The sequence below is a fragment of the Corvus moneduloides genome, chromosome 14 (assembly GCF_009650955.1).
Source record: "Corvus moneduloides isolate bCorMon1 chromosome 14, bCorMon1.pri, whole genome shotgun sequence".
Lineage (NCBI taxonomy): Eukaryota > Metazoa > Chordata > Aves > Passeriformes > Corvidae > Corvus > Corvus moneduloides.
This window is the reverse complement of record NC_045489.1, coordinates 13,063,811-13,076,074: the sequence shown is the minus strand read 5'-3', so window position 1 is coordinate 13,076,074 and position 12,264 is coordinate 13,063,811. Positions and strand designations below refer to the sequence as shown.

General features: G+C 43.0%; 1 protein-coding gene across 5 annotated transcripts in view; it reads right to left on the bottom strand.

The window, feature by feature from the left end:
• The window catches only part of TBC1D8B (TBC1 domain family member 8B), a 30,950-nt gene extending 21,510 nt beyond the window's left edge, over positions 1-9,440 (bottom strand). For 3 of the 5 annotated variants that reach the window (XR_004243035.1, XR_004243036.1, XM_032124043.1), the window contains exons 1-2: positions 9,230-9,389; positions 1,161-1,271 (exon numbers count right to left, since the gene is read on the bottom strand). Coding sequence is in view for 3 of the 5 variants with exons in the window: in XM_032124043.1 (XP_031979934.1) it covers positions 1,161-1,271; positions 9,230-9,359 (241 nt within the window). In the remaining 2 variants the exon portion in view is untranslated. Of the gene's footprint in view, positions 1-1,160; positions 1,272-9,229 lie in introns of all 5 variants that reach the window. The other 2 variants (XM_032124041.1, XM_032124042.1) reach the window with 2 other exon arrangements.
• Positions 9,441-12,264: the final 2,824 nt, after the last annotated feature.

Below are 12,264 nucleotides of genomic sequence, written 5' to 3'. Positions count from 1 at the left end.
CAGACTGCATTACACTGGGTAGACTTGCAACAACACTTAAGAAATTATATGAAGAGTAATTAACATAGCAATTACATCACAAAAGTAATTCTTTTTCTCAGACTATACATGTAGACCAATTATTTGAGTTACAGTGTGAATCAGAGGCACAGAGGTGACCCAGGAATGATTAAACATTTTATTAATTGTTTAAATAGTTTAGGAGCACTGTTTCAGACTCTTAATATGTAACAGCAGGAACGAAGTGTCATCCCTTCAATTTCTTCACAGAAGAAACAATCTAAAACAATTAGGACAATTATATTATATAGCTTTCTGTTCTAAAGCATATCTATGCAGCACAAAATCTATATATATTCAGTCCTAAAATGCAGATTACCCTTTGTATTTTCCAAAGGGCTGACCTGATGGCAGTTGAATTCCCCAGAGTGTACTTCCAACATACATATTAAAGTACTTTTTTGATAGCCTGTCACCAGGTCTGACTTCTTCAGAAGTGACCCTGAAATCTTATATATTGTCAATTCACAAACTGTTCAAATTCTATAAGGCTGCCCTTTGAAAGTGACATGCAATTACATTAAATTAAAGCTACAAGAACAAATCTGTATTTACTTTTCCATTCCCTATTGATTAATAACACAACATGAGAAAGAGAGAGAACTTATACCACAAGAGCAACAGATATGAGGAAGAATTCAGCTCTGGCCATGACTGGGAACCTTCATGTTTTAACATGCAAAGACAAAGTAAACAAAAGTATTAGGATAAGCATCTACTGTTATTCCTACCTACAGCACACTTTGGGATAAGCTGACCCTGAGGAGTCCATCCTGAACTGTGTCAAGTTATTCTTGCACCTTACAGAAGAAAGGATTGTGCCTCTGTCACTGTAACAGTGCCCAAAGGCTTCGGTACCTGATGGACTCCTGCAAAAAGCAGGCAATCAGAAGGTGTAATAGGAAGAGTCCAGAGATCTGTTCTGAAAAACTGGAACCACACACTGCTGTCGAGCTCAGGCTTGCAAATGTTTTTAAACCATTTAGAGGTCAGGAGAATGAATAATGATATGAGAGGATTAAGCCAAAAATGGATCCCATACTTTTCACCCTCCTTTTCCACCTTCTGGACTCGGTCGGCTCCCAGAGCACGGTACGTACCGCACGCGATGGACCAGTAGACCTGGGAGTCTGGAGTCTGATGCAGGATGCGAAATGGGGCGACTTTCGACGTCGAGTCCAACACTGCATCTAATGTTCCCACAAGGAGACCTGTTGTGTCCAAGAAAATGTACACAGCACAGTGAAACTCAAGTTTTGAAACGTACACTCCCCTCTCCTTCGTTTCTAGGGGAACAGGAATGCTGCCCAAGTAAGGACTAATGAACTCTGAGAAAATAAGAAGCACAATTGAGTAGAGCATGAAGTATTCCCAGAAGAACTTCTTTGGGAGGCGATATTTTGATCCAGTAAAAGCCATGAGGCACAAATGAGGGTGAAGAAGTTTTTTGAGATGACCCCCATGGAAGTGACAGCTATGCAGTATGTGAAACCAGAGCACAACCAGAAATGTAACAGGGCAGTTACTTCAGCCTTCAATAAGCACAAGCAGCAATTGAACTACCTCTTAATTAGTAATTTACTGTTGTTCTGTTTTCTAGTCACAGGAAAGAGCCCTTGAAGACCATAATTGGATATGTCACCTCTCTGCCAATTAACTTCCATTAAATAGAGTTCATATGAAAATATACTAATTTCACTAAAGAGCCAATCTTCATCTCTCCAGAACCAGGACAAAAACATTTTCTGGGAAAATGAGGATGCACTTTATAATGACTCAAAATCATTCTCTCTCACTGTGCAGTAATAAAGATATTAGCCCAGATATCTTAACTGCTCCTTTAAAATCTAAAAATCAGGAAATTCTAAAAGAAGAAAAATCAATACTGAAGAAACAATACAAACTTTTGGTTCCTAATGCACCGTAAGACCTTTTCTCGTTACAACAGAAACAAAAATACAATCAACAGGACCTTATGCTTCTTCCTGTATTTTCTATGTTTGCACCCTTCCATCACGGCCATAGAAACAGAAAATTCAATTGAAGCAAAGTTACCAAAGCAGTCACACTGGGCTCTTATTCTCCTACAGAAGAACAGCAAAAGAAGAGACGCGATTACCCAAAAAACCATTACACAATTACCCCAAGACCAGCTGTAAAGTCTGTTCCACAAATCTGTTGAGAACATAGATGCAAAGCATTCCCAAAAAATGCTATTAGAGCAGAGAGCTGGAATGCAAAACTAATATGAACCGTTGTAGCACCTTTATATCTTTGAATACCCTTCCCTGTTTAATGGAAAATGATCTTTTGATTTTGGTTTTTAATATTCTATAGAAGCACTAGATTTAGATGACTTCAAATACATCACTCAAAAGTTATTTCAGAATTTTTAGGTTGGCTTCTTTGGTACTTTGGGTTTCACTTTCTTTCTATTAACTCCCTCTCAAATTCTGAAAAAAAGAAATTGTGAAAGAATACAAGAAAGCAAAATAAGGCAAAATTAAGAAGTCTAGATACTCATCCACAAAGCATGGTTTTCCTGAGGATACACTTTCAGCATAGAGCCTGTGAGACTACCTCACTGTGGCTATTCAAGTTTCAAATGTTTTTGCTTCTTCTCAAAAACATGGAAGTAAGTAATTATGAAAAACCACAAAAAAACCCCAAACCAACAACCAGGGGAAAAAAAAATCAAAACCAACAAAAAACCAAAAACAGACCAGTACATTACATCTCTGGTCTTGTCTGCAAATAACAGACTGTAAGTTGCTGTTGGAAAGTAGAATTATTTTTTAGTTCCTGACTGAAGACAGACATTGAATAAGTAATAACATTGATGTCTGTTTAAGCAGCTTCTGCTTACTGAATGAGTCACGACACTGAGCTGATCTCAAAGTTGGCTTTGCTTCGGCAAATGTTGCATTAATTCATTCACAATTCTCCTAGTAACATTTTCTGTTATACTATACACTACAAGGATATTATTCACCATTTATAAGGCTAATGCAACTCGACTTGAGCCAATGGTTACCACAGTGCACTAGAAAGCAGCACTCCTCAAAATGCCATCACAGCTCCTGTATCCTTGGAAGGTCATCAGATTTAGACACAATGAACTGTACCAGGTGAGTATCCATCACGTCAGCATTCCCACAAGTCATGAATGGGATCTAGACTACAGGTTTGAGCCTAGGACAATAAATACTCCCTCATTACAGCACAAACTAATTCCATGGCTATGGACACTGGCATAACTGTGAGGAACAAGCACAGGCTCACTCATCTTCTCATCCTAGTTCTGAAAGTGCTCCACAAGTTGCCAATGTTTGGAATACTGCATTATCAGTCACAGTTGCCATACCCTCACGTTCTTGTGTGTTTCTCAGCAAGCACTCCCTTGGATTGCTGTTTCCCAATGGGAACCAAGGGACAACTTACAGAGGGTCCTCTACTTTCATCTCTGCTTAAAGCTAGAGTTTCTCCCAGGTATTCCACCTTAATCATCCTCCTGCTTTCCTCAGGGAATGACTGCAGTACCTATGGATAGTGATGCACATTTATACGGAGAAAGGGCTCTGCTTTCAGAAAACATTTTCAGTTTCATAGCTGCCTGAGTAAAACTACTGGGAAATACCCTAGATGCTTCAGTAAACAGGATAAAATACCCTAGAAACCAAAATACACGGCAAGGATCCAGAATAGTTTTGAAATACACATGTGTTAATCCCAAGATGTCTCTAAAAGACTTAGTTAGAAAAATATCAACATAAGCTCAGAGATGTGTCACAAAACATCAGCACTGAATTTTGCCCTCAGCTGTACCAATTTAGGGCACATACCAATTGACATTACTTGTTAGTAACTGCCCAGCATTGTGCCATTTGGGGTCAGCACCACTTTGTCCTTCTATATTTATTTCACCAAGTACACCAAAAGAATACTAATATTGGTGCTTTTTTTTGGTCCTTTTAAAACCAGAGTCTCAAATATTTTTATTTTCTTCTCCTGAAAGAGCACCAGTTACAGCTTTTTTATTTCTAAGGATCTACTTTATTTATAGCAATTTGACTCCTTCCTATCCTTTGTGGGAGTAGTGTAATGCAAACAATAATATCAGTTTTCTCTTACTAATGAAGAATCAGAAGCAAAGAAAACATGAGGCTGTCTTTTTTTTTTAAAAAGCACTCTTCTTCTGAAGCAAAGTTAGCACAGGCCTGGTCTCCCCTCTAATGCATAACAGTGCCTTTGAGGTCAATAGTTAATTATATTAAAACTGGATCAGACAGCCTCCTGATTTGCTACATTAGAAGTGTTAAGGAATAGAAAATATTTATAAGAATGCAAGGGTTCCTTACAAACAGAAATGTTCTATTAGCACCACACAGGGCAGCCCCATTGCAGCAAGGATTTTGAACAGCAGATATGTTGGTGTACAACGGCGTTGTCGCTTTTAGTTTATTTACATCATGATAAAAAGAGTTGTTGGAAAACACTGTAAAAGCTCTGCAGACATTCTACAGACATACTGCAGACATTCTGCAGCTATACCCAGTTTCATTCCAGCAAAAACTGCTCCCTTCTGCAATCTGAAGAATTCACAGCCTAATCAGAGCAGAACCAAAGAAGGAAAAACACTGTAAAACAATTAAGTTTGTGATAGAGAGCTGTTGTGGGTTGGCCCTGGCTGGATGTGCCCACCAAGATGCTCTATCAACCCCCTCCCCAGTGGGACAGGGGGAGAAAAAAATACACCAAAAGCCCACAAATGCAGGTCCATTGGAACCAAAACTACCAGCCTAACATAGCACATGCTCAGTAACTTCCTCTAAGGCTTCTCTGGTATAGGATGCAGTAACAGGGGAGAAACATAACAGCAAATATTTCTTTACAGTGACAGAATAAAACTTCATTCTATAACAGCAACTATTTTTATAGAGCATTTTGGTTTTGTTTAAAAAAATGGACTGAAGTTTCAGATTTCAATAATATAACCCATGAAAAGACATCATCTGTGTGTATTTGATTTAAATTAAGGAATGCCAACTTGTGAATCATACTCCTTTTCCAACAGCCTCAAATTAAGCACAGAAAGATGTTTGGCTTCATTTTCTTTCATAAGTGAACTTGATTTCATGACTAAGAAACTCCAGCTTAAGGAAATACTGAGCATGGGCTGAGATAGGAATGTTCTAAGACAATTCAGACATCAAACACATCAGTTTAAGCCTTTAGAGCCAAAAGATTTCAACTCCATTTACAATAACTCAAGTGCGTTATGGTCAGTGGTTGTGACTCAGTAAGACAACAGTAACCAATTAAACTAAGGTGTGTGTCCAACCTTGCCTCTATGCAGCAAGAAAGATATCCTTAGAAATAGGGAAAATTACAAGTGCAACTCTGAAAAAATAGTAAGTTTTGGTCTGCTTGGTAAGAACAGAAAAAAGTATTGCAGATATCACAGCTCCTCTTTGGTTTTGTTTCTAAAAAGCTGTCTGACAGGAACTGGGAAGTACATGTTGGTCATTTTTTCTACCTGTCATCCCCAAATGTAAACACGCATCTTAACAGAAGGGTGTTATTTGTCTCACCAGTATAGGCACTTGCAAAATAATCTTTGCTACAGCTGCTGAAAAAAAACCCACATAGCTGACATAATTGCAGATTCATTAACCAGCAAGTTTCCCATTTGATTCCTATCCAGGTTGAGGACCCACAGTAAGAAAGCCACACCAAAAGTTCTGTGTGCTGAAACACCAGCAGGGATAAATGATTCCTGCCCAGACCAGGAAGTCTGGAAAACCAAGCATCTTTGTGCTGCAGACTGGGTCAAGCTAGATCACAAGGTTCCTCTCCCATTCTGAAGTTCCTACCAAAGTAAATATCTCTGAGTTTGTACAGAGATCACCAAGTACTTTTTAAACTGGTCCACCAGGAAATTTTGTTAGAGACAACATCCTTGCCACTGACATCCACAACTAATACTTGAACACTGCTCCTTCTGTCAGATGTCAGAGAAGGAAAATTTCCCCAGCTCTGTCTCCCTTTCTCCCAACTCCCTGTGCATGCAAGCCAGCCAGCAATGTCCCAGCCAACAAGCCACGGCTTTTAAACAGTGGGAATACCAGCAGGGGCCTTTGACAGATTTGGGATGGCAACAACTGCCACAGGAGATCCAGGACGTGGGAGAGTCACAGGTTTTCCCTACCTTTCCAAGCACAACACAGGAAAGACTAGTTCCAACCATATATTTATTTCACTGGTAAGTTTTTGTCCTCTCACAGTTGCATTTTACTTATCTTTGTCAAGCAGAATGAGGCAAATTGAAACAGTAGAAACAGAAAGTAAACAATTGGTTTGTTCAAATTTCAGTGAAAGATTGGAATTTTATGACACCAAATACTCACTTGCATCACTGCTCCTGGCATACCTATCTCTTAACCAAGGTCCTGCCTAAACTAGAACCAAAGCTAGAGCTCTGTAACCAACATGCTTAATCTCACTAGAGCTTGGTTACAGCACATGCATTCACAAATGTATTCCTATCCATCCATTCTGAAAAACCTGAGCAGCTCTCCCAGAGTGGCTCTACAGAAGACAGAACCAGAGGCCATGGCTACATGGTTGCACTAACAGACACACTTTGGGACAGCCCACTACTGCATGATGAATTTTCCAATAGAGCACCACTCAGACAGGTTACAGCATCAGTATCCTTAGGGGAGCTCTTAAACAAAGAGAATGAAGTGTAAAGCTGAGCAAGTACATATCTGCAAGGAGAGAGCCAAGGCTGAGCACAACCAGCACAGGGTGCTTCTGTGCCTGTTTACAAGTTATCCACATGAGCAAACTCAGAACTGTGGTGTGTGCGCACACAAGCCGTAACAGCTCCCTGTGTCATCTACAGATTACAAACTGGTCCTGCCCCTGTCACTCCAGAAGGGTCATACAAACAATCCAACTGCAGACTTCATTCTTTTCCTAGGACAGCACCAGAATTCCCAGCCTTCCTTCAGGTAAGTACCTCTGTTGTAATCTATCTTTTCCTCCTTTGTCTGTACCTTTCTCCAGGTACTGGCTGCTTCCTCAAAACTCCCCTCCTTAAAGCCTGTCTTACCAAGTGTACTCCTGTATTTTTGGGAATCCTTTGCCAGGTCCCCATTACTGCTATTCAAACCCTGCAGCACTGCCCATCTTTCTTTCCATTCCTGTCTCGAGGCATTGTCCCCCTCTTCCCTCATGACTCGGTCTCGCACTGCTGCCTCCCTCTTTCACTCCTAACTCCCCAGTCCCTCTGTGCTGTTAGTCACCTCCAGCCTTGTCTCACCAGCTGTAAAATGCTCTTCAGGAGAACAGGATTGTACTGGGACATTTGAGATGATTTCATACACAACAGCTGTGCTTTGCTTTTTCCTAAAGGAAGTGCTAATTTTCTCGAGTGACACACAGCAGTATCAAATTAAACCCAGGCACAGCAAATCATGCTGGCTCATACCTAGGAGGTTTGAATATTTTCAAACCTGCAAACACAAATATAATTGCATTTTTATGCAACTGTCTTGTTAATCTTTCTTAATCACGATTTTAATTCAATAACATCTCGCTCCTTTTGTTTGTGTCTAGTGACAAACGTAACTTGCACAGAAGAATCGGTAAGAATTTATAAGAAGTTACAAAAATAAAATGTGCAATGCCACGTCAAAAAAAAGCATAGTACAGCAACTATCTCATCCAAGTGTTTTTCCCACACTGTCAACAGCCACCCACGACAAGAGAGGAGCAATAGAAGCCTCACCTTCACCAAAACCCAAAGGGCAATTGGAGGGCCCAGCTGTAAGCCTATAAGGAGGTTTTCAGAACAACAACTTATTCCAGTTCTCATTGTTCCACATTCATTGTAGTCCTTAAATGAATTTTATCATGTAGAAAATCAACCTTCATACCGACTCGGTTTCCTTGGCTTCCAAATATATCAAGGCAGAAAACAGGCCATCAAGCCTGATCCCAACACTTCCAAGCTTGCAGTGTATCACCCTTGGTTCTAAGCCAAAGCCTGACATTATCTATCTGCTTATAAGACTATGATATGCATAGGAACCTGGGATTTGGGGATGCTTTCTTTTACACTTTCCATGTGCCCTGCCAGTGGTTCATTCAGATGCCAATGAAGAATGCACCACCTCCTGCTGCAAGGGCCACTTCTACATCTGAAATTCACCAGCCAGGAGTTTGAACCTTGTGGTTTTGTTCAGTAAAATTAATAAATGTTTCCACAAGACAATTATGCCTCATGTTTACCATAACTTGCTTTAGGATGACACAAATTAGATAGAGCCTAGAAAACCTACAGAGATGCAAAACACTCGAGAACCACATCCCACGGAGGAATGACTTTGTGCTGATTCCCTGTAGCATTTCTCCTTGACAGGGTCAATGACAGACACCACCAGCCTATAAAGGAGTCAGTTCTAGTCAGAATAGCTGCCACCATCACATAGGTCTCAGCAGTAGCTGGGGCTCCTACAGTGCCTGATGATACAAACAGGCGAGAATTAAAAATAGAAATTCAGCTCCATACCTTGAAGTTCTCATGGAATAAAGTTTATTATATGATGGTCATTGTCCTGACCCCTCTGTCACTTTCCTGACCCACCACTGCTGACAAGCTCCATCAAACCATATGCTTGTTTTTAAAATAAGCGATCAGAAATGCCTGAGCAGGAGTTCATCTCAAGCAGCCTCAGATGCACGCAGGAAAAGGGATTTGGAAATGAGCATCTTGCCAAAGCAAGACAGATCAGTCCTTCTTCAGAAGGTGTCCACTTCCACCAAGCTGCCCATGGCGGTGTGCCGGACTCCACCGGAGCAGAGGCTGTTCAGCCCGTGCCGAGGCTGGGCTGTGCTGCCCTCAGCTCCCCGGTGACTCGGGGGCCCAGGGCACCAGCCGCTCCCAGCCCCGCCGGGTGCCCGTCCCCGCCGGGCTCTGCTGCCCCTGGGGCCGCGCTACGCGGGGAAAGGAAGGAGAGAAGAGCCCCACGAGAAACCCAGGAAGGTCCGGGGCTCCAGAACTCCAGCAGGCCGCCTTCCTGCCCCTCTGGCCGGGGGTCCCGGGGCCGACAGACCCCCGTCCTCCCGCTCCAGCCCTGCCCCGGCCCCACGGGGGCAGTACCTGCCAGCCCGCCTCCGCCCTCCTCGCCATAGCCCCGCCGCCTCTGCAGCACGAAGTACTGGTTGGAGCGCTCCTGCACCCACAGCTTGAGGGCATTTTTCAGCAGCACCTCCTCGGGCTTCAGCCACATCGCGCGGCCCCTCACGGCACTGCGCTCCCGCCGCCGTGCCCGCTCCGCGCTCGCAGCTGCTGTGCAAGGCAGGGGAGGGCGGGGGAGGGGGGGCTTCCCAGGGCATGCTGGGAGCTGTAGTCCTTGCCGCCGAGGGGCCGCGCTGCGCTGCGGCCATAGGACTGCAACTCCCGTCGGGCTGTGCGCTCCCCTGCCTCGGGACTACAGCTCCCGTCGGGCCCTGCGCGCCCCGGGCCGCGTGGCGGTGCTGCCGCTCGGAGCCCCGGGGCCTGTCCCGGAGCGGGGTCGCGGATTGCGGCTTTGTGTGCCCCGGAGCGGGGATCGGGGGCTCCGAGTCCCGGCTTTGCTGTGCCCCGGGGAGCGGCTCTTCTGCCGCTCCCGCACACTGCACCTCCCCCGCCGCAGGCGGGGCAGAGGCTGCTGCGGCCGCTCTGCCCATGGCACAAGTCCCGTTTTCAGTTCTGGCCAAACCTGACTCCATTTTCAGCCCAGAGGACAGACGATCGTCACCAGAGACGGTGTGTGGCGCCCAGGTGTGTTCCAGTCAGCACTGGGCCTGGCACTGCAGGCGAGGGTTGGGGCGCAGAGAGAAAGAAGCTGATAAAAAAACCAAACGAGCTTCAGAGGGCTGGAGGCCCTACTGCCTACTCTGCTCCAGTCTCTGGTGCCGAGGAGTTCCCAGAGTTACCGTCTCTTCCCACCTCCATGCAAGATTCACTCCTGTTATAACACCATCTGTCATTCAGTACTGAGTAGACCTTCCTGTTTCCCAGGAACTTCTGTGCACTTCCCTTAGCACTCTATTTCCAGCATAATTGACCTTCCTGAGATTTTTCAAGGATAATGCTTTATTGATTGTGTGTCATACAAAAAATGCAGCAGACAGTTGTTTAAAGTCAGCCTCTACTCTGAGCTCTTTCTAAAAAAAATTACGCACATTGTGCACTAACTATACATTGCAACCTTGGCACTTTTGCTTCATCCTGCCTTCCTTCATGGTTTTCAATAGTACTTCACCAAAAATGCTGCTGCCAGCACTGGTCTATTTGTGAGCACAGGCACAGCGAGGTTTTGCCAAGCAGTCTCAGAAATTATTTAGCAATGCTCATCCACTTCCAGCTGCATAAGCAACCACCTACACAAAGGGCCAGTGTGAAAGCAGACCCAAGTGTGCAATCACATTTAACTCACAGGAAGCTTCAAAACTGGGTGAATGACACGGGTATAAGACTTTTTTTTTCCTTTTCTATCACTCATTGCACAACAGCAAGAGGAGCTATAGTCTTGAAGAGTTCTACTTTGGGGACCAAATATAGATTTAACTAATACCATTTTTTTACTTGTTTTTATAACAGAAGAGGAAGCAACAAATTTCTGGTGGTCTACCTTTACTAGAAAGGAAAAATAAAAGTCATTAGCCAGTACGTGGTAACTGACACAGATCAAACATTAATGAGAGTCCCAGATACCCTGGCACACAGCTCTTCATGAGGCAGCGTCTTCAATCCCCCACCTGAAGCCACAAGTTAACAGACATTGCTGGGGATTTACCAGCTGAACTGATTGAGTGGTTCCTGCATGGATCCTGCTCCTCTAAGAGCATTCCCAGAGAGAGTGTTTACCATTTAATTTTCCTCAATTAGACAAGCCCCTGGATACAGAAAATTAAGGACCTAACAAAGACCTTCTAATTCTGATGATAATTTTAAGGAAGAGGCCCTTGGCATTTCGTACCCAGAACTTGCCTTTTGTTGACTCATGCACACACTGGACATGTTAGGACATGTGTTACTTGCTAATGTAACATTCAAACTTTTTTAATTGGATAAATATTTAACAGTAAAATGCTACTGCTTGGAAAGTGTTCTGTTTTTCTCTCCTCGTTTCAAGGTCTTGAATGTCTTTCTTTTTTCCAATTCCCTCAGGCACTGGATTCTTAATCAAATCCTGTTAAGATGCAAAGAGTGCTCCTCTATGGACTTGGAGAAATTTATATATAGCCATTTGAAAACCTTAATCAGTGCACAATCATGCTACAGTGTAATCAATGCGTTCTACAGCAATACCGATCTATTTAGGGCTGCAGACTTTTTCTTTCACTTATTCAAGACTTATATTAGATATTGTAAATTATTTCTTTCAAATAACCACGTCAAGATAATATAAATAAATAGCTATATAAATAAATTTTGGATTCACTCTGTATAAGCAACTGTTGAACAATGCAGAGTTGCACTAGGAGTATTACATAATTTTTAATTCACACAGCATGAACGCTGCAATTTGATTTCAATTTTCTCTTGAAACCAAAATTAATTGCTGACGCCAGTAGATTTTCCTTGATCTCTTCCAAACCGCAGACATTACACCCCTGCAGGAGAGGAGCCCCATTCACATCTGCACAGGAAAGGCATCAGTCTAAACCTGAGGGAAAAGGCAGGGCTACCTTCTGTGCTGGTGTGTTAAACATGGAAAGAAATTTAAATCACACAGGCAAGGTAAATGTCTGTATTTATTATGTCCAATTCTTAGGGGACTTGTGAAGTGCAGAATTTCCCCTCTAAAGACTGAGATGGACTAAGTCTCTCCATTTTATGGCAAGAGTCCAATAGCCCCTGTGACTCAAACTGCTTTTATATGTTTGCAGGCCCTCATCGGAAGTCCTGCTTTATCCTTTAAGCAAAATTCTCATCTGAAACTACATTTCTATACGGACACCTGAAAGTTTTCCTCAAGATGAGAAAATGGTCTTATTTTGATTTGGCATTTAAAATTAAGTCCTGCTGTTGTAAAGCCTGATTTACAAGAGAGCACAGTTATCCAGCACCAGGCAACAAGGCTTCCTCTCCACCAGGGATAAAAAAATTTTCCCAGTTCCCCTTTGAGACCACACAAGTGTTCCACT